This window comes from Leptodactylus fuscus, chromosome 3 (genome assembly GCF_031893055.1).
Source record: "Leptodactylus fuscus isolate aLepFus1 chromosome 3, aLepFus1.hap2, whole genome shotgun sequence".
Lineage (NCBI taxonomy): Eukaryota > Metazoa > Chordata > Amphibia > Anura > Leptodactylidae > Leptodactylus > Leptodactylus fuscus.
The window spans coordinates 126812325-126834213 of NC_134267.1; the positions used below are offsets into that span (position 1 = coordinate 126812325).

The 21889-nt window shown below is 38.4% G+C and overlaps 1 protein-coding gene across 3 annotated transcripts in view; it reads left to right on the forward strand.

Annotated features, from left to right (window-relative positions):
* The first annotated feature begins 548 nt into the window (after positions 1 to 548).
* The window catches only part of IMPG1 (interphotoreceptor matrix proteoglycan 1), a 261526-nt gene continuing 240185 nt past the window's right edge, over positions 549 to 21889 (forward strand). For all 3 annotated transcript variants that reach the window (XM_075268295.1, XM_075268296.1, XM_075268297.1), the window contains exon 1: positions 549 to 846. In XM_075268295.1, the coding sequence (XP_075124396.1) occupies positions 780 to 846 (67 nt within the window). In that variant the 5' untranslated portion in view covers positions 549 to 779. The remainder of the gene's footprint in view (positions 847 to 21889) is intronic.

Sequence of the window (21889 nt, forward strand, 5' to 3'; positions counted from 1 at the left end):
TACAGACTACCCTTAAAAAAAGCTGAGAGAATGTCACAGCCTGTTTTAGAATGTAAAGGAATTTAAATAGATAATAAGCTATATACAAAAATGGTCACCAAACATCCTGACACACACAAAAATGGGAGTTACCCTTTAGATCTATAGGAATTAGTAAAGTAATGGCATTTTATTTACCTGAAGTTGCTTAAACCTTATTACCAGAAACGTAGGGTTGTTAAACCCGATTATATTTCCTCAAATTAGATTTATCCTAAGAGGTTAAGTAAGATAGGTTCTTGGTTAGGGCAACTGTGAGCTGTGGGAACAGAGTTCACGCTTTATAATGACTAGTCAGTCTTGAACCAGAGCATATGTTATTTCATCATCGTACATTTGCTACAGTACATGAACTACATGGAAGCAATGATTATTTAATATGGCTTTTACCAGTGCCTAGTATTCTTTGATCAGAAGTAACACATGTCACTCCAGCAGGTTAATGAGATGCAGACAACCCTTCCAGCTGTCCCATAAGGAGGATTATGTCTGAGCGGTAGATAAATAGATTATACCAGATAGACAGCCTTTTCTAATGTTGTCACTTTAGTTGGAAATACAACAGAACAATTAAAAGAAGAATTTCTACTGTCCATTGACAGTTTATGAATATATATGCCGAACCCAACTGTATGTCACCTGCTTTGCTGCTAAAGTTGCAAATTTCGGTTTTCTTTGCAGCTGAGAGACTTTTTTTTTAATATTTCGCAACCTAAAGCTAAGAAGTCGACAGTCCAAAAATGAACTTTAAAAGTGGAATATTGTTGGTGACAATGCTCCTATTTATTCAATACAATGACTGTAAAGGTAAGTGAATATTAATATTTATAGTAACTAAATCTTAATGTGTGTGAATATATTATTAATGTCATTACCTTTACATACCATTAAAATATACAATATTAAGTGTATGCAGGCTGAGCAACAATTAGAATGATGTAAATCAGTCTGCTCAACCTACTCTATTAGTTAGGCAGGGTTTACATGGTGCTTTTTTATGAATTGTGTGCTTTCTTACTGCAGTAATGCCTAGGACACGTCACTGTGCGTTTCAGCTGTAAGTTAATGGTCGTCAATCTGAAAACCTCCTGTGTACAGGGATAGTAAAAATGGGGTACTGATTACTGCAATTTTAACAATTGCAGATATTAATTTAAAAAAAAAAAAACATTGTATTTTTTTAGTCAAGAATGGCATGTTTTGGTTTTTTTCATTTCATAAATGGAAAGCATACTTTCAGCGTAAACTAATGGCTGCTTAAATGAAAGGTTTACACTGTAATAACTATCAATTTAAAGTTCAAATGCATAGTACAAATGTGATCTTCATTAGTGTAATTAAAAAAGAAAGTATTTATTAATTACAAAAAGAATTGTGTAAACCCAGTCATACATAGATTAGATTAATGAGTAATAAAGATGAATATGTCAATGCTATGATAGCTCATTCTATGATTTATATGATTCTAACACGTGGGCCACAAAATGGGCAATAGTTTATAGACATATTACTCAAGTGATGTCAACCATGTTACAATTTACAAGAGGTTAAAATACCCTGATAAACATGTTCTACAATAGCATAAGTTAATACCGTAATAAATTATTAACAAATCAATATTGGAATTACAATAACTATTTATCAAATGCGTTATACATGGAAATGCAATAGTTTTATCAATCTGATGGGCTATCCACTGTCTACAGATCTGAACCACTCAGCAAATGTTTGTTTCCACTGGCAGGAAAGACCAAACTTGTGAAGTATTTTAAGACTAAAGCCGATGTAGCAAGCCACAGACAAAAAACGCTGCAAGAAGTCAGTGGCAGAAACACATTATGTTTTTTCCAAAGCCTCTCACACAGAATGCTCACAATTTTCTGCTGTAGACTTTCTACCTCTATTATACCTACATTATACAGAAAACACCAGCATTTCCTTTATATTTTCCTGTATACTTGGCATGCTGCAATTTTCATAAAAATGTATGCAATGTAATGATGGGAGTAGTGAGAGTTCCATCCACTATGCAGGTACTGTAAATCACAGTGTTTTTTTGCCATCGTGGTCAAAACGCTCCGTGTTTGCAATCAGTTATTTCATGCACAGGCAGCAGTGGTTCTCCAGAACAAGACTAGGGCTGGATTCACAATTGCGTTGGAGACTCTGCCAACAGAGTCCACTTGAAATCAGCGGAATCTCCAACACAATGGAGTCTGCAACACAACAAAGTCCTTTTCAGACCCCAGAGTATAATAATCAGAGACCGAGGGGGGATACAAACATAAAAAACACTGTCATTTACCTATCCCCGGGTCCGCTGCAGTCCTCCATGGTGTCAGCCATCTTCAATGACGTTCGGACATCACATGACCCGGGACGCAGGTCCCGGTCAAGTGACGTCAAGGACGTCACACAACTAGGCCCGATGCCTGTATGGAGCACAGAGAGGTAAATAACTGTGTTTTTTTATGTTCCCTTACCTCTCGATCATTAGGGTCTGAAAGACCCCGAAGTATAATAATAGTGTGTGTGGGGCCCATGGCGTCACTTACCGATCCTGGCCCCTGGCAGGATTGGTAAGTAAATAGGGCCTGTTACCGGCTGGAGCAGCTCCAGCCGGTAACTGCCTATTAAAAAAGAAAAAAAAACGCAGTGGTAGCGGCTGTTGCAGGGCCTCTAATGTCCCAGCTCCTGTGGCAGCTGCTATTCCTGTAGTTACGCCATTGGTGCTATGGTTAAAATTGCGGCGCAGAAGAAACATTCTGCTTCCATAATACCTATAGGGAAACCGCTAGTGTTTCTGTAATTAAAACTGATATGCTGCAATTTCTAAAAATGCATTATCCCATCCACTTTGCAGAGACTGTAAAACACAGTGCCACGTGAGACCCTGGTCTTAAAATGATCCAAACCATATTGGTTGTCACAGTTTTTCTTTTTTTTTTTCTTTTTTTTTTTTAAACTGTCATAACAGGATTAAGATGATTAGCTGGTTATTTTTTTTTTTTCATGTTAATTTTATCAACCAATATATAGAGAGGATATTATATAACACTATTTAAGATGATATTAATTAAAATGAGAAAAAAAAAAATCAACTATATATGCATACCTATTTATTTATTTAATTTGGAGCCAAGCTATATTTTAGCACCCATGGAAATATTGTATTGTGTTACGTTTCTGACTAATTTGATGGAAACTGAAACATCTTAGAAAAATACATGGCATACTTGAGAAGATAATTCTTTTCCATTTAAACACAGTAAAAGTTACGTGTGTGAACCTAACCCCTCACTCATTTCATAAAGTGAGAACACTTTCTAATTCACATTAGGGGGCTTTCCCAGAGGCAGCAGAGCAGAGGCATTGTTTTACTAATTACATCCTGGAAAACAGATTTGCATATTCCTCTAATTCACATTCTAATTCTATCTGCATTCATGAAAAAATTTGGATTCCTTAAAAGTGAATGAGAACCATTAAAAGACTTTTGTATTACTCCTTTATGTAACATATACAACATATTAAAAACCAAGATCAATAGGCTGTGCTATGATTAATTAATGGGAAATGGAGTTCAATTGCCATGACTCTCACTTATCACTATGTTTAACCCCTTCCCGACATGCGCCGTAATAGTACGGCGCGTGTCGGGTCTGTAACTATGGTGACCGCCCGGGAGCCGGGCGGCCGTCATAGCCGCCGGGTGTCTACTGCTTTAAGCAGTAGACAACCGGCTCTAATGCCTCTGATCGGTCCCCGGACCGATCGGAGGCATTAACCCCTCCGGCGCTGCTGTCAAAGGCGCCGGTGGCGCCATCTTCCCGGCGGCGAATGGGCGCCGCCATTTTGGCAGGGATCGCCGGCTCCTGGAGCATGCTCCAGGGCCGATTCCCCGTTGCCATGACAGCCGGGAGCCTTGTTAAGGGCTCCCAGCCAGTCTGCAAATTCTCTCTTTTGCAGGCTGGTGTATACAGCCTGCAAAAGAGATGATGCTTTTTTGCAATGCATTGCAATGCATTAGCATTGTAATGCATTGCATTAGTGATCAGACCCCCTGGGGTTCAACACCCCTAGGGGGTCTAATAAATGCAAAAAAAAAAAATAAAAAAAAGAAGTAAAAAAAAATATAAAAAAATATAAAAAGTATTAAAAGTTCAAATCACCCCCCTTTCCCTAGAACAGATATAAAAGTAGTTAAAAACTGTGAAACATATACATGTTAGGTATCCCCGCGTCCGAAATCGCCCGCTCTACAAATCTATACAAATATTTTTCCTGTTCGGTAAACGCCGTAGCAGGAAAAATAGTCAAAAGTGCCAAACCGCCGTTTTTTCACTGTTTTAATTCTGCTAAAAATTTGAATAAAAAGTGATCAAAGCAATAACATTTCCCGAAAATGGTAGAACTAAAAAGTACACCCGGCCCCGCAAAAAAAGACGCCCTATGCATCCCCGTACACCTATGTATAAAAAAGTTACGGCCGTCGGAATATGGCGACTTTTAGAAAAAAAAAATTTTAACACCGTTTTGGAATTTTTTTTAAGGGTCAAAATGTAAATAAAACCATATAAATTTGGTATCCCTGGAACCGTACCGAAACACAGAATACAGGGGACATTTGGCTGCACAGTGAACGCCGTAAAACCAAAGCCCGTAAGAAAGTCGCAGAAATGCATTTTTTCTTCAAATCCACCCCATTCTGAATTTTTTTCCTGCTTCCCAGTACATTATATAGAATAATTACTGGTGGCATCATGAAGAAAAAATTGTCCCGCAAAAATTAAGACCTCATATGACTCTGGGAGCGGAGAAATAAAAAAGTTATGGGGTTTAGAAGGAGGGGAGTCAAAAACAAAAAAAGAAAATCAAAAAATGCCATCGGCGGGAAGGGGTTAAGGCTAAGGCCCCAATGCAGCCTTTTATTGTTGCAGAAGTTGTTGCGCTTTTTGAGCCAAAGCCAAGAGTGGATTGAGCAAACAGGAAAGTATAAGTATTCCTATATATTTTTTCCATTCCTTTTGTAGCCATTTGTGGCATTGGCTAAAAAATACACGGCAAAATCTTCTCCAAAAAAACAAACAAAAAACAACATTTCCGCAACTTAGGGTCTCAACCTAAGGCTGGAGCTCCACATAAATGTTGCAGCAAAAAACACAGCGTTTTACATGACCTGCAAAGCTATCTGAGTTTTCCACTTCAGTTATACCTATATGGAAAACAATAGGATTTCCATAAGTATAATTGACACGGTACAATTTACAAAAAATGCAACAGTTTTTGAAATCGCAGTATGTCCATTGTGGATATTTTTCTGCAGGTACTATAAAAAGTCTACTGTTTCTGCTGTGGCGTTTACACCTCGGCAAAATCACATTTTTTATGCTATGTGGGGCTCTAACCTTAAAGACTGAACAAACTACAAAAAGTTTTCCTGTATGCACACACTAAAATACAGTCATTAAATATATATCCCTTACCAATATTGTTACTACATGATAGTGACAATACAAGTTCTTTAGGGGGATTAGGGTTGGGTAGATGGTGGCCATAGCATTCCCAGTTATAGAGAAAATCAACAATGTTACTATTGTCCTTATTAGGGTTGTCCATAGTCTAATTATAGTAAACAGCTACCTCTTATCACTGGAATACCAGTGAACACAGGATCAGTCATGTGAACAGCAGGAGCAATGATATTATTGCTATTAATACTTTTCTTTCTTCTGGGCCTCTGGAACTCAAGAACAGTCACCTGAACTCTGATCATGAAGCTGCTTAATTACCATATAGATTTACTATTTTACTATAGTGGAGTTTTAAAAGTCTAGGACTTTACTGTTTTTTTTTTTCCTTCCTTACAATGCTACTCTCTCCCTATGTCTATGTATGCTCTGAAGTCTCACCCGATCTTGGCCTTGACTACCTGACCTGTGTTATCCGTTTTAGGTGTGAATTATCTAGTTTCATTCAAAATCCCCATAATGTGTAAGATATTCCCCACTGTATTTGCACCGGCAATAAATTCCACTAGTCATCGTTATTCATTTCCACCCAGATCAGAGCAGGACGAGCAGATTGGAGACCACAAATACAAATCTAGTCTTTTCACAGATGATATGCAGTTAACTTTCACAAGCCCTCTGATCTCACTCCCTAACCTAAGTTCTAGGGATAATTTCACAGATTTGCATATTTACCACAATCCCCCAGTGGAGCGAAAATGGCTTTGTAAATCTCCATACGTCTCCATATAGGTGCTCTCTCCTTAAGGAGTGAAAATATCCCCAGAACCTGGTCTAAAAGTCTCATCTCTGCCAAACCAGTTTTCCCTACGCTGTGCTGAGGAGATCCAATAGATTGAAACAGTGCTGTCCACAGCTGGGATTCTGTTCCTTTTGGAATAGATTTACTGGTTTGGCTAAACCTCACATCATAGAATAAGGCTTGTTGAAAAAGTCATGCATAATGTTTAAGGGGGCTGCCCTTGAGGGCAGCAAGCAGAGGCATTGTTTTGTTAATTACATTCTGGAAAACAGATTTGCATATTTCCCATAATTCCCTAACCTAATTCATACAATCTCCCACATCTCTAAAAATCAACACTTCTAAATCTGAAATATTACATTGTAACATCACTCTTGCCTACTGCAAAACTGATTAACCTGAACTTTGGCTTCCAGACAAGGAGTGTATTTCTACCATATCTAGGAATTAACCTCTGTAATTCATTAAATGTTTACTTTAAATGGAAAAATGGCATTCTGATTCCAAACGTCTTAAAATATCTTAACGTCTGGCACTGTCCCACCCTTTCCTGGATAGGTAAATGGTTAGAGTGCCCTGCATTCTCTATTTTTTGCACACTCTCAACACCAGTGTCCTCCTCTTCCCTAACCACCCTTCAGGAAGATCTTTTTAACTTTATATGGACATACAAGCGTCCTTGTCTTCATAGACACGTCACGTTCTTTCACAAGAGACTAGGAGGTCTGTCAGTCCCCGATTTATATAGATATTATGTAACTGCTATACTCTTCCAATTTTCTATTTTCTACTATCTATAATGGATCAAACTGCCCACAATGGATAGCCTTGGAGTCGACACTTGTAGCCCCCACCTCCATAGAAGCCCTACTCTAGTTACCAAAGTCTGCTCCCTTACAATTGCAGCAACTGCCAAAGTAACAGATTGTATACTAGAATTATGGCAGAGGTTTCTTTTTATCTATCCACTGCATAGCCTGATCTCACCTCTAATTTCCCTGTTTCACAACCCCCTCTTACCTCTGGTCTATCTCCTGTGGTTTTTGCTGGAGACATGCTCGATTTCGCTATCTCATTTGATTTCTGTAACCAGTGGGTCTTCACTAAAGTGTATTTTTCTAACAGATACTCCCCACCTCTTTCAGAGGCTTTTTGGAGTACACAGGTTTTTCGTTACCTATGTTCCCTAAAACCACTTAACCCGGAAATCTCCCTTACTGATCACGTACCCAAAGGCATGCCATATTGTCTCCAACTATAATTACTATATAAAATTTAGCTACAAGTTGTCAAGTTACCTTGATGGTTTCTGCTCCCATCCCCTTTTTTTTAAACTATGATCTTTATTTTATGGTGCTCCTAATGGTTTATGTTTTAGTTCTTTACATCTCATCTTATTTCCTGTTTTGAAGATGTATGAGGACTAGAGATGAGCGAACACTAAAATGTCCGAGATTCGAAATCCGATTCGAACAGCCGCACACTGTTCAACTGTTCGAACGGATTTCGAACCCCATTATAGTCTATGGGGGGAAATGCTCGTTTCAGGGGTACGCAAAATTCGATAACATTATACTTACCAAGTCCATGAGTGATGGCTGGATTCTCCTTGAAGTCTTCTCCCGGCGTAGCACCCCCGCGGCGTCTTCTGGCTGGAATTCACTCTGCCTAGGCATCGGAGCCTAGGCAGAGCCGACTGCGCATGCGCGGTCGGCTCTGCCTGGCCCGACACCTGAGCAGAGCCGACTGCGCATGCGAGGGCATGCCCGCGCATGTGCAGTCGGCTCTGCCTAGGCCGGAATCCTAGGCAGAGTGAATTCCAGCCAGAAGATGCCGCGGGGACGCTGCACAGAGAAGACTTCTAAAGGTAAGAGAAGAACCAGCGTTGATTGGCAGAATGTATAGCATTCTGCCAATCAACGCTGGTTCTGCATTGAACTTTAAACTTTGAACAGCTAGTAGTGTTTGATCGAGTACGAGTATCTCGAATACCATAGTATTCGATCGAACACCTACTCGATCGAACACTACTCGCTCATCTCTAATGAGGACTGTTTGACATGTTATTTTGCTTTATATCTTGTATTATTACTCCACACTTATGGATTATTTTTGTGATTGTATGTTCATCCTTCTCATATTGTATTGCTTAATTTCAATAAACATCTTTGAAACTAAAGTCTAGGATTTAGTGACGTATTTGCAAGCTGCATGATCCTAGACTAATATTAAAGCACAAGCTACTAGATGTTCATTAGAATATTAAAGTAGACTTTAGTTTAAGAAGGCCAGATTATTCTGATATTCTTGAGTTGATTGATCTTTTTCATAAAGAAAACGCTAAAGTTCTTTTGGATAATTCTCACTTTTAATGTTAAATATTGCTGAGCAAACAATATAACAACTTCAGAAATTAAGTCTTTATTGCTCAAAAATAATAAAACAAAAGTAAGCAGAAATACATAATAGATATTTCAAGTATATTATTTATTCATGGTATCTTGTTTGTTAATTTGTAGTGTGTGAAAATGCAAAGAAATGAGCCTTTAATATTGATATAAAAAGATATAAAATGTATAAAGTACCTAAAACAAAATATTAGAATAGAAGAATGAAAAATGTATAAAGGAAAACAAAGCCATTTAGTAACTGAATAATTCATTCATATCCTAATGTTTATATAGTTCATTCATGAGCAAGCACATAACTTCAAACATCTCACCTTAGTGCGAAAGAAAGAAAAAATAAAAAGATAGTAGAAACAAGAATAGACTGGAGCAGAGTTCCCTTTTCACAGGAAGTTTTACATTTAACAAGTTGCGATCAATGAGTAGTTCAAAGCCAGCTAGATGCAAATGCTACAATCCTTAGCAGGAGATAGCCAAACATCACAGAAGCACATCAAAGGCAAGTCTTGAGTGTAAGTTCTTAAAGGGTTATGAAAATTCAGCGAAATCTAGATTCTTGTAAGCCATGTTTGTTGAACAATCTAATTTCAGCCTTAACATCTGCTCCTGAAGGTTGTTTTACATTTCCATTAATACTAAGATTAACAACCTAGAACTATGTGTTAACATGTAGTTGACGCCAATATCAAATGTTTAAAAAGGTTATCCGGGATTAGAAAGCATGACTGCGCTCTTCTTCTCCGGAAGTGACATGTTCATTGGTCACATGACAATTCTACAACTCAGTCCAATTCCATTGCCATGTTGTCAGTGGATGAACTATCACTTCGAGATGAACAAAGCAGCCATGTTTTCTAATCTTGGATATTCCTTTTAACTAACCACAGGCAATAGATCGCACCCAAATAATCCTCATTCTATATATGGGGAATTTCCTTTCAGTATTCATGTTTTAGTTGATGTCAACATACTTCTGATAATTACAGATAACCCATGCATTCTAATAAGGCATTCTGAAGGTGATTTTCATTCTCAAGAAATCTAGAGTAGCTACATTGGAAAACAATTTGTTTTAGAAAACCTGGTAAACAAGAACCAGCAATGATATGCAAATAAAAGAGATTAAACCTAGTATTTATTGAGGCAGCTTGTGGTTACACTCTGAGAAATACGTGACCAAATAAATATCTAGAATTGTATTTATATAGTTCAGAACCAGACTCATTTTCGGGTTTGTTGTATGTGCGTTTAGAGGGCTTTAACATTTTGTCATGCGAGTTATTTAACTAATTTGTGTGTTTTTGGTGACATATAGCGCTTTTTTTGTTGTTGTTATTTTTGTATGTGTCTTAATTTTTTTTATATACGGGAAAATATAAATAAAAGAGGAGGGAAAATGTGTGTTTTTCAATTTTTTTTTATTATTAGCACAAAGTGCTACTAAAAAAAATAGTAAAATCATTTTTCCTCTCTGTTATAGTAATATATATATATATTTTATGGTATTGTCAGGGGTGGGGCTAGAACCTGTAATAAGGGAATTTATTGGCATATTTTATGTATTTTTAAAATTATTTAATTTATTTATTTTACTTTCTATTAATTTATTTTTATTTATTTTTTTTACATTTTGTCTCCATTAGGTCATAATAGACCATTGGGGACATCTGATCACTTTTTTGGGAGGTGGCAAGGCTGATTTCCTCCGTAATTGGTACATTAAGCCCCAGTTGCAGGAGGAATACAGCCTCCTGCACATTACTATACTGTAGAGCTTGATCTGGGTTCTGTAGGACCCAGCATCTCTAACAGACTCTGATTCCAGAGGATCACATTAGCGCCAGGATCAGAGGGGAGCTGCATCATGGTGACACCAATAGCTGTGTATATAGTGCTCATTGGGCGCTGCGTACACAGCGATCAGGGAAGGCAGGCACGATAATAAACCATCCCTGCCTTTGCTAGGGGACCTCTGGCTGTAGTCACAGCCAGCTACCCATTTCAGCAGCGGCATGATTTTGTGCATCTACTGAAAACTGCAAGGATGTACCGGTATGTCCTTGCAGAACAAGGCAACCACTTCTGGATGTATATAGTTTATGGGAGATCTGGAAGTGGTTAAAGTGTTTACTGTAGTCACTTTTATTATGGTTTTATCAAGTTACACTTGTTGCAACAGTAAGTCAGTTCGATAAATCTATTTGGAATTGTTTCTGCAGCATGCCACATTCACATGAGTAGAACAATTGCAGAAATGTCTACAACAAATTTGGTGCATATCTCCTTAATTCTCATTCAACCAATAAGCAGAGATCATGACACGTTCCCAGCTTGGATGTGAATGAGGAGTTACAGCCGGACTAGGAAAGTATGACAGTTTATAAATAGTTTTTGTGTGTCTGAGCGATGGCTTATATCTAAGTACCGACACCCACCATGAGAGCTCTGGAAACTGCAGTTTTAACCCCTTAACGACCGGCCCATAGTAAAATTACGTCGGCACTGACAGGTCCTTCCTGACTGCCCTATAGTAAAATTACGTCGGGCAGTCAGGGAAGGATTCCCTGTCAGTGCCGACGTAAATGGAGCGGATCTTAGCTGTACCTGACAGCTAAGACCCTGCTCCATTACCCCCCATCGGAGGGGTCTCCGATCGGGGGGTTTTAACCCCTTCAGTTCCGTGATCAAACATGATCACGGAACTGAAGCGGTTCCGTGATGCTGCCGGTATGATCGGCACCCCCCGCGGCGAGATCGGGGGGTGCCGATATGAAAAACATGCAGTCTGGGGTCTGGCCAGTGACCCCAGACTGCTAAAGACCCCCAATACCTGGTTGATCCTGCCCGGGGTAAGAGGAAGTCAGACGCAGGCAGCCCCTGCGACTGACTTCCTCTAGACGCTGCAAGACACTGACAGCTGTGTCCTGCAGCGTCTAATAGAGAATTAGTGATGCTTTTATCAAAGCATCACTAATCCAAGTGTCCTAAAGGGACACATGAAAAAGTAAAAGAAAAAAAGTGAAAAATAAATAAATAAAGTTTATAATAAAAATGAATAAAGTTATAAAGCCCCAAAAATGCCCTTTTTTATAGAAAATGAATTATATTAAAAAAAACCCTAAACATTAATAAAAACAATGCATATTTGGTATCACCGCATCCATAACAATCTGTACAATAAAACTGAAGCAATATTTAATGTACACGGTGCACGTCGGAAAAAAAAAAAGGAAAAAACCCGCCGAAAGTAGTGATTTTTCGAATCTTACCTTACAAAATATGCTATAAAAAGTGATCAAAAAGTCATATGCACCCCACAACAGTACCAATAAAAAGCGCAGGTTGTCCCGCAAAAAATAAACCCCCAACCAACACTGTCAACCGAAAAATAAAAATGTTACGCCTCTCAGAAGATGGCGATGCAAAAATCATTGATTTATGTCCCCAAATGTGTTTTTATTCTACAGAATTAGTATCACATAAAAAAATAATACAAATGAGGTATCGCCATAACCGTACCGACCCGCAGAATAAAGGTCACATGTTACTTATACTGTACGCTGCATGGCGCAAAATTAAAAAGGTAAAATGCAATGCCAGAATTGATATTTTCTTTTTTAAATCCAGCAAAAAAGGGTTAATAAAATGTATTCAATACGTTGTAGGCACCCAAAAATGGTGTCATTACAAAATGCATCTCATCCCGCAAACAACAAGCCCTTATATGGCTGCGTCACCAGAAAAATAAAGAAAATATAGCATCTAGCAATGTGAAGACAAAATCCCGCAAAATCGCCAAATTATTAGAACACGACTGGCTGCGTCAGGAAGGGAATATATAAGCTGTGCGAGCGAATATCAGGGGACACCCCATATTTACAGCTTATGAGTGAAAAGACACCAGAAGTGACCCCCAAAGTGACCCCCAGAGTGACTCCACCAATCATAGGAGCTACTGGGACATAGTAGTCAATTTGGTGTCTGCAATGTCCTCCGCACAGCTTACATATTCCCTCTTCTCCATCCGCTGTGCAGTCACGTCTGGGATACTAATACTCACTACACCCCCCTGATAAATTCTTTGAGGGGTGCAGTTTTCAAAATGGGGTCACTCCTTTGGGGAATCCACTTTTCTGGTACCTTACAGGCTCTACAAACATGACATGGCGTCCAGATACCAAACATCTGAATCTGTGCTCCAAAAGTCGCATCACGCTCCTTCCCTTCTGCGCCCTGCTGTGCCCAAACTGTAGTCTATGCCACATGTATGACACATGTATGACACTGGTGTACCCGGGATAATGGACATAATGTCATATGTGGGAATAAACTGATATTAGGGCACAGCCGGACACAGAAGGGAAGAACGGTTATTGGGTTTTTGGAGCGCAGACGGTTTGGTTTTTGGATGCCATGACACTTTTGCAGAGCTGAAACACCAGTAAAGTGGAATCCCCTGATATGTGACCTTATTTTGGAAACTACACCCCTGAAGGATTTATCCAGGGGTACAGAGAGCATTTTAACCCCCAAGTGTTGCTATAACTTATTATCCATAAATGAATACGAAGCTGATTGTGAGAGGTGAAAATGACCATTTTTCCAGGAATCCGTCCTTTCAGTGCGTAATATATTGTGCCCGACTTGTATCAGAGATGAACGCTCTGAAAGCTGTTGTGCCCGGGATACCCGCTTAACAGTTTTTGGAGTGTGTATCTCTGCTGACATAAGTTGGGCACAACATATTGGGCACTGAAATGGCGAATCTCTGGAAAAATTTCATTTTTAACTTCTCATTATCAGCTACGATTTCATTTCTGGAAACTAAATAAATGCAACACTCAAGGGTTAAAAACGCTCGCTACGCCACTTGATAAATCCCATCAGTGGGGTAGTGTCCAAAATGGGGTGACATGTCTGCGGATTCTACTTTATTGGCACTTCAGGGGCTTTGCAAAAGTGACGTCCAAAAACCAAACTGTGCGCCAAAAACCAAAATAGCGCTCCTTCCCTTCTGTGAGCGGCTGTACCCAAATAGCCATTTCTACCCACATATGGCATTAAGTCCGTTATCCGGGGTACACCAGTGTCATACATGTGGGCATACACTGCCATTTGGGTACCCAGCAGGGCGCAGATGTGAAGGAGCGATATGTGCTTTTGGAGTTCAGATTTAGATTCTTCGTTTTTGGACACCATGTCACATTTGGGAAGACCCTAAAATTGCCCCTACAAAATGGGGTCACTTCTTGGGGAATTCCAGTTTACTGTCACCTCCAGGGCTCTGCAAAAATGTCAAGGCACCCAGAGGGTCCCTCTAACTCTGTACCCCAAAATCTAAAAAGTGCAATGCACCTTCCCTTCTGAGCCCTGCTGTGTGCCCAAGCAGCAGTTTACACCCACATATATAACTTTTTTCTACCCGGGATGGCCCACTTAATAGTTTTAGGAGTGCAGGTCTTTGACAACACAAAGTGGGGGCAACGTATTGGGCACCGAAATGGCATATTTCTTTCAAAATTTCAATTTTCATTTTGTACATTAATTTTTTGGAAGAATTTTTAGGCTCAAAGTGATAATACGCCTTGATACATTCTTTGAAGGGTGTAGTTTTTAAAATGAGGTCACCTTTGAGGGGTTTCCATTGTATTGGTACTTTAGGGGCTCAGCAAATGCGACATGGCACCTGAAAACTATTCCAGCAACATCTGCCCTCCAAAAGCCAAATAGCGCTCTTCCCATTCTGAGCCCCACCATGTACCCATACAGCAGATTATGGCCACATATGGGGTATTGCCGTGTTCAGGAGAAATTGTGTAACAAACTGTGGGGGGCTTTTTCTCTTTTAACCCCTTATGAAAATGAAAACTTTGGGGATAAAGGGACATTTTAGTAATTTTTAACCTACACATCCCAAGGTTAGTAAAATCTGTGAAACGGCTATAGGGTCAAAATACTCAATATACTCCTCAATTAATACCTTAAGGGGTCTAGTTTATAAAATAGGGTCATTTATTGGGGTTTTAAATTATTTTGGTAACGCAAATCTTGTTTGAATGTGCAATGGGCCTGAAACATTTGGAAGCAAAATTTGTGTTCTGAAATCCAGTTGGTGCTCCCTTCTTTTTGGGGCCTACCGTGCATCCGTACATAGGATTAAGGCTACAAAGTGTACATTTTTGAACACGGGAGAAATGGGGCCATCTATTTTGGGGTGTTTTTCTTCATTTTCATGCGTTGTTGTGTAAAAAAAACTGCCTTTAAAATGACTCTTTTGTGTAAAAAATATGAGAATTTTTTGTTTGACACAAATTCTTTTAAAATCTATGGGGTAAAAATACTCACTATATCCCTCAATGAATACCTCAAGGGGTCTAGTTTATAAAATGGGGTCATTTATTGGGGTTTTCAATTGTTTTGGTAACTCAAATCTTGTTTGAATGCGCAATGGGCCTAAAATATCTGCAAACAAAATTTGTGTCTTAAAATCCAGTTGGTGCTCCCTTCTTTTTGGGCCCTACCGTGCGTCCGTACATAGAATTAAGGCCACAAAGTGTACATTTTTGGACACAGGAGAAATGAGGTCATCTATTTTGGGGTGTTTTTCTTCATTTTCATGTGATATGTGCAAAAAAACTGCCTATAAAATGACACTTTTGTGTAAAAAAATATGAAATTTTTTTGTTTGATGCAAATTTTCTCAAAACTTATGGGGCCAAAGTACTCACTATACCCCTCAATGAATACCTTAAGGGGTCTAGTTTATAAAATGGGGTCATTTATGGGGGGTTTCAATTGCTTTGGTAACGCAAATCTTGTTGAAATGTGCAATGGGCCTAAAATATCTGCAAGCAAAATTTGTGTTTTGAAATCCATTTGGCCCTCCCTACCTCTTGGGCCCTACTGTATGTGTGTACATAGGACGAAGGCCACAAAGTGTACATTTTTTAACACGGGAGAAGTGGGGTGATATATTTTGGGGTGTGTTTCTTCTTTTTGATGTGTTGTGTGCAAAAAAACTGGCTTTAAAATGACATATATTTGAAGAAAATGAAAATTTTATTTTTTTCATCATTTGTAATAATTCTTGCAAAACAATATTTGTTTGATCAAAATGCTCACTATACCCCTTAAAGATACCTGAAGGGGTCTAGTTTTACAAATTGGGTCATTTAATGGGGGTTTCTGTCATTATGCCACCTATTCCTGTCTGCAAACATCGCTTGGTACAGGAAAAAATCACAAACTCAAAATTTCCAAATTTTGCTTATAAAATTGATAAACTTCTAAATTGTCTAAGTTACTCAAATATGTTAAAATTATTTCAAATATGCTTGAAACACAAAAGGAACATTTAGAAATATATAACTACTAACTTTTTTGCCCTGTATTATTGTGCAAATGTGAGATATTGCAGCTGAAAATGGAAAACATTGAAAAATTTTAAAAATTTTCAGCATTTGCGAGTTTTTTAATAAATTTACGCAAGTTATATCAGTCTAATTGTACCTTCTCAGTAAAGTACAACATGTCACGAAAAAACAATATCAGAATCGCTTGGATGCCTAATACTGTTACAGAATTATTCACTGATAAAGTCACACAGGGCAAATTTCCAAAATGTGGCTTGGTCATTAAGGTCCAAAACAGGCTGGTCACTAAGGGGTTAACTACACATAATAGAATTGCAGACTACTACTCTCTTTGTTTTCTCCTGATGACCTCCCACTTTTTTTCTGGTTAAATCAGGGTTCTTTGGAGATCACAAAAAAATTTCAGCAGCCCACATCCCCATCTTTTGAGAGTTTACACAGCCAGATAAGTTAAAACATGCTTCATCCATAAACCAAGTGACATCAAGATTTTTCGAATGTCAGTGACAAATGCTTCAAACTTTCAGTGAATAAAAGCTCATGAGACGCATTTATAGTCCGTATATTGGAGGTATTATTAATAAGTATTATATACTGCATATAAGGGGGTAGTATTACTGAGCAGACACACATTGGAGCATTATTACTGAATGGCAGTTCATTGGGAGCATTATTACTGAGTAATGGTGCATTGGGATTATTATTATTGGGATTAAAAAACATAGGGTTAAGACAACTGAAATATGACAGGGAAAAAATTCCCCACTGTAGTCTGGCAATCAGTATAAGCCCTGGATCAACTTGTCCTTACCAAAATCTAAAACCCATAATCAATAATATTTTGATGTTCAAGAAAGGCATCCAGGCCCTCTTTAAACTTATTTAATGAATCCACCATCAACACTTCCTGAGTTCCATATCCTCGCTGTTCTTACTGTGAAGAATCCCCGTCTCTGTTGCTGGTGAAACTTTCTCTTCTCTAGACGTATGTCCCCTGGTCATAGTCACTGGTTTGGGCATAAAAAGATCATTACATAGTTCTTTGTGCTGTTCCTTCATGCATTTCTATATTGTTACTAGATCTCCCCGTAGACATCGGTTTAATCTGTCATTGTACTTCAATCCACCCATTCCCCTAATAATTTTGGTTGCCCTTCTCAGAATTCATTCTTGTTCAATTTTGTCTTTCTTGTATATTGGGGTCAAAAATTGCATGCAATAGTCTGTGTGTGGCCGTATCAGTATTATGTATAGAGGAAAAACTATGTTTTTGTCTTCTCATGAGAATCTAGACCTCTATTGATGTATCCCATAATTTTATTTTCCTTGGTGGCAGTTGTGTGGAACTGGTCATGGAAGGCCCCCCAAGTCTTTTTCAGTGACAGTCTTATCCAAGTAATTTATTACTATGCACATAATCATACATTTTACCTCTTCAACCAAAATGCATAACCTTACATTTCAAGTACGTAGTAGGGAAGATAGGATGGCACTGCTGATTCTCAGTAAAATCTGACTTATTAGATAACAAGGATTAGGTTCACGTAGAAACAGCTAAAGATTTAGAAGTCCGGTGCTGCTCAACATCCAAAAATCAGCATATTGAAAATTGTAGAAAAAAGAGAAATGAAAGCAGTGCAATTCATTTGAGGCTTGAAAAAGCGTTCGGAGGAGTGCGAAACGGCTGTTGCCTTTTTCAGTCGCCAGTAATGCTGTACTTCCCTCCCTAAAATTGTTTTTAATGTTAACCTTAATAAAGGATGTCATTTTAGAAGAATACTACTAGTGGGTGAGTGCCCTTCCTGCTTTCATTTCTCTTTTTTCTACAATAACCTTACATTTATCTATGTTACACTTCATCTGCCAAGTCTCCACCTATGCTTCCATCTTTCTTAGATCCTCCTGTAATATTCTACTATCCTCCTAATTTTATCAATTTACAGAGTTAAGCATTATCTGAAAATATGGACAACCTACTCTGTAAACCCTCTACCAGGTCATTAATAAATATATTTAACAGGGGGAGACCCAATACTGACCCCTATGACACCCCACTGGTGACTATGACCCAATGTAAGTATTTACCATTAACAAGTACCCTCTGCTTCCTATCAATGAGCCAGTTTTCAATCCAAATGGATATGTATTTTTACTCAATCCCAATATTCTCATTTTGTCAAAAAATCTTTTATATGGTACAGTATCAAAAGCTTTTGAGTGTCTGTACATTGGGAGTATTATTACTCAGAGGGTGCACCCTATGCCTATATCCCAATAATACAGTCCTATGAAAAAGTTTGGGCACCCCTATTAATCTTAATCATGTTTAGTTCTAAATATTTTGGTGTTTGCAGCAGCCATTTCAGTTTGATATCTCTAATAACTGATGGACACAGTAATATTTCAGGATTGAAATGAGGTTTATTGTACTAACAGAAAATGTGCAATATGCATTAAACCAAAATTTGACTGGTGCAAAAGTATGGGCACCCTTATCATTTTATTGATTTGAATACTCCTAACTACTTTTTACTGACTTACTGAAGCACAAAATTGGTTTTGTAACCTCACTGAGCTTTGAATTTCATAGCCAGGTGTATCCAATCATGAGAAAAGGTATTTAAGGTGGCCAATTGCAAGTTGTTCTCCTATTTGAATCTCCTCTGAAGAGTGGCATCATGGGCTACTCAAAACAACTCTCAAATGATCTGAAAACAAAGATTGTCCAACATAGTTGTTCAGGGGAAGGATACAAAAAGTTGTCTCAGAGATTCAACTTGTCAGTTTCCACTGTGAGGAACATAGTAAGGAAATGGAAGACCACAGGGACAGTTCTTGTTAAGTCCAGAAGTGGCAGGCCAAGAAAAATATCAGAAAGACAGAGAAGAAGAATGGTGAGAACAGTCAAGGACAATCCACAGACCACCTCCAAAGAGCTGCAGCATCATCTTGCTGCAGATGGTGTCACTGTGCATCGGTCAAAAATACAGCGCACTTTGCACAAGGAGAAGCTGTATGGGAGAGTGATGAGAAAGAAGCCGTTTCTGCAAGCACACCACAAACAGAGTCGCCTGAGGTATGCAGAAGCACATTTGGACAAGCCAGCTTCATTTTGGAAGAAGTTCCTGTGGACTGATGAAACAAAGATTGAGTTGTTTGGTCATACAAAAAGGCATTATGCATGGCGTCCAAAAAAAACAGCATTACAAGAAAAACACATGCTACCCACTGTAAAATTTGGTGGAGGTTCCATCATGCTTTGGGGCTGTGTGGCCAATGCCGGCACCGGGAATCTTGTTAAAGTTGAGGGTCGCATGGATTCCACTCAGTATCAGCAGATTCTTGAGAATAATGTTCAAGAATCAGTGACGAAGTTGAAGTTACGCCGGGGATGGATATTTCAGCAAGACAATGATCCAAAACACCGCTCCAAATCAACTCAGGAATTCATGCAGAGGAACAATTACAATGTTCTGGAATGGCCATCCCAGTCCCCAGACCTGAATATCATTGAACATCTGTGGGATGATCTGAAGCGGGCTGTCCATGGTCGGCCACCATCAAACTTAACTGAACTTGAATTGTTTTGTAAAGAGGAATGGTCCAAAATACCTTCATCCAGGATCCAGGAACTGATTAAAAGCTACAGGAGGCGACTAGAGGCTGTTATCTTTGCAAAAGGAGGCTCTACTAAATATTAATGTCACTTTTCTGTTGAGGTGCCCATACTTTTGCACCAGTCAAATTTTGGTTTAATGCATATTGCACATTTACTGTTAGTACAATAAACCTCATTTCAATCCTGAAATATTACTGTGTCCATCAGTTATTAGATATATCAAACTGAAATGACTGCTGCAAACACCAAAATATTTAGAACAAAAAATGATTAAGATTAATAGGGGTGCCCAAACTTTTTCATAGGACTGTATATAATCCTGATTGTGCCCGTTTCATTTATCAAAGATGATGAATCCCAGCCTAAAATGTTTGGTTTTGGTCTCTGTCGGGCTGGTAGATGTCTATATGATCTGTATTTGGCATGTGGATTTGGTCTGTATAAATTTTGGGAAGTGTTATATGAGTTATGTACTATTTGTAAATCACATGTGGTAGGTTGCAAACATGCCCAGAAAAAAGAGGGGGCTGTAAAAAAAAATTACCACCCTTTCTTGCCCTATTTATTTTCAGCCCTTGTGTGTTGTCACTCCATCACACTAACAAATAGCCCCATCCCCACGCCTCTCTCCAAACACCTGATTCTACCACCGCAAAGTAAAATTCTAGGGTGCACAGGCAATTTTGATTACATGATTGTTGGGGTAGCATTGTGTGAAATACTGTGATCGGTTTCTATGAGCACTAGCAACAGTTTCAGTTCACACAGGTTTAAAGTCATCATTGTACATTGTGAAAGAATTCTAGTGCTCACTTCCAGCACATATTATGAGAGGTTCCTGATCCTCAATGAGTAATGTATGATTTGACCAAATTTCATGAACATGTGTTCATTAGTCTTGGACTTCTAGCAGATTTTTTCCTGGCCTCCAGCACATAAGACACCCTGTAGAATACATGGCACAATTTTGTGCTAAATCCATCAGATGAGCTCACTGCCAGCACTGTCTGTAGCCCATCTGTGACCTTTCCTGAAGCTAAGCTAAGCTCCAATCCTATTTGATTTACATGTGTTTTATAGTTCTGTTCTTTATTTTTGAACTTAGATTATTTTCAGGAGAGGGAGGGGGGGGGGGGCTGCGGAGAGAGTTGTGAGAGAGCTTGTCAGATTTCGCACATTCTACAGCTGGCTATCTAGCAGTGATATTATATTCACTGGTTTTATGTTATAAAAAGAAGAAAAAAACATTTTATATTGATGCCAAATTTAATAAACAGAGGATACCAGTGGTATTCCAGCCCCTCTTCGTGAATTAACCTTTCTAGAATCTGTCTAAACAGCCAAGTGGTGGTAAATGGTGGTTAGGTACATGTTTATTATATTTATTATATTTAATTTCATAAATTCAGTACATGCTTTAACAGCTATGTATCTACATTTTCAATAGTACAATATCTTTTACATCGCAGCAGAATCAGAGGTAGTTGACTACACATCTTTCAGGTAGATATGCTCTACAGGTATATGAATTATTCCTTGTGAAAACACAAACCTCTCAGGCTTCCAAGAATTGTTCTAAAGAACTAGCCCAATGCTAATTAGAAATGAAAGAACAATTGACTTCACGCAGCCATTTGCAGAACTGATTGAGCAGTTCTCAGTTTACCAAAGGCAAAGAAATGTTAGCAACACAAGTCAATAAAGAACAAAGAAACCATAAAAAATAGAACTCTGACACTTGGGAAAACTACAATCTTTTGCAATAACATAAAAGAAAAGAACTGAGGCAGAGATGATGTTACTGGAAGCATATTACACTTAATAACCCGTAGTTTTACGCAGTTCTCTTTAGATGAATTCCATTAAAGCTGTACAATATTAATACGTTATAGCGCTATTTACAAAATCAAACAAATATATGCCATACAACACTAGTCAATAAATGTCTTTGGGGAAATTTGCTTACATTCTAAACAACTGGACTCAAGATAAAAATAGAATATTTATTTAATTGCTGAAATGGAAAGAGATATAATTTGATCAATAGATTAAATTGGTCAAAACATATCTTTCCATTGCAAGCAAAACAATTGTTCTTAATAAAGAAAAATTTTAGAAAAATTATTAGCGTCAATAAACATTGCAGTGTAAGGCCGGTTGCAGACGACCGTGCTGTG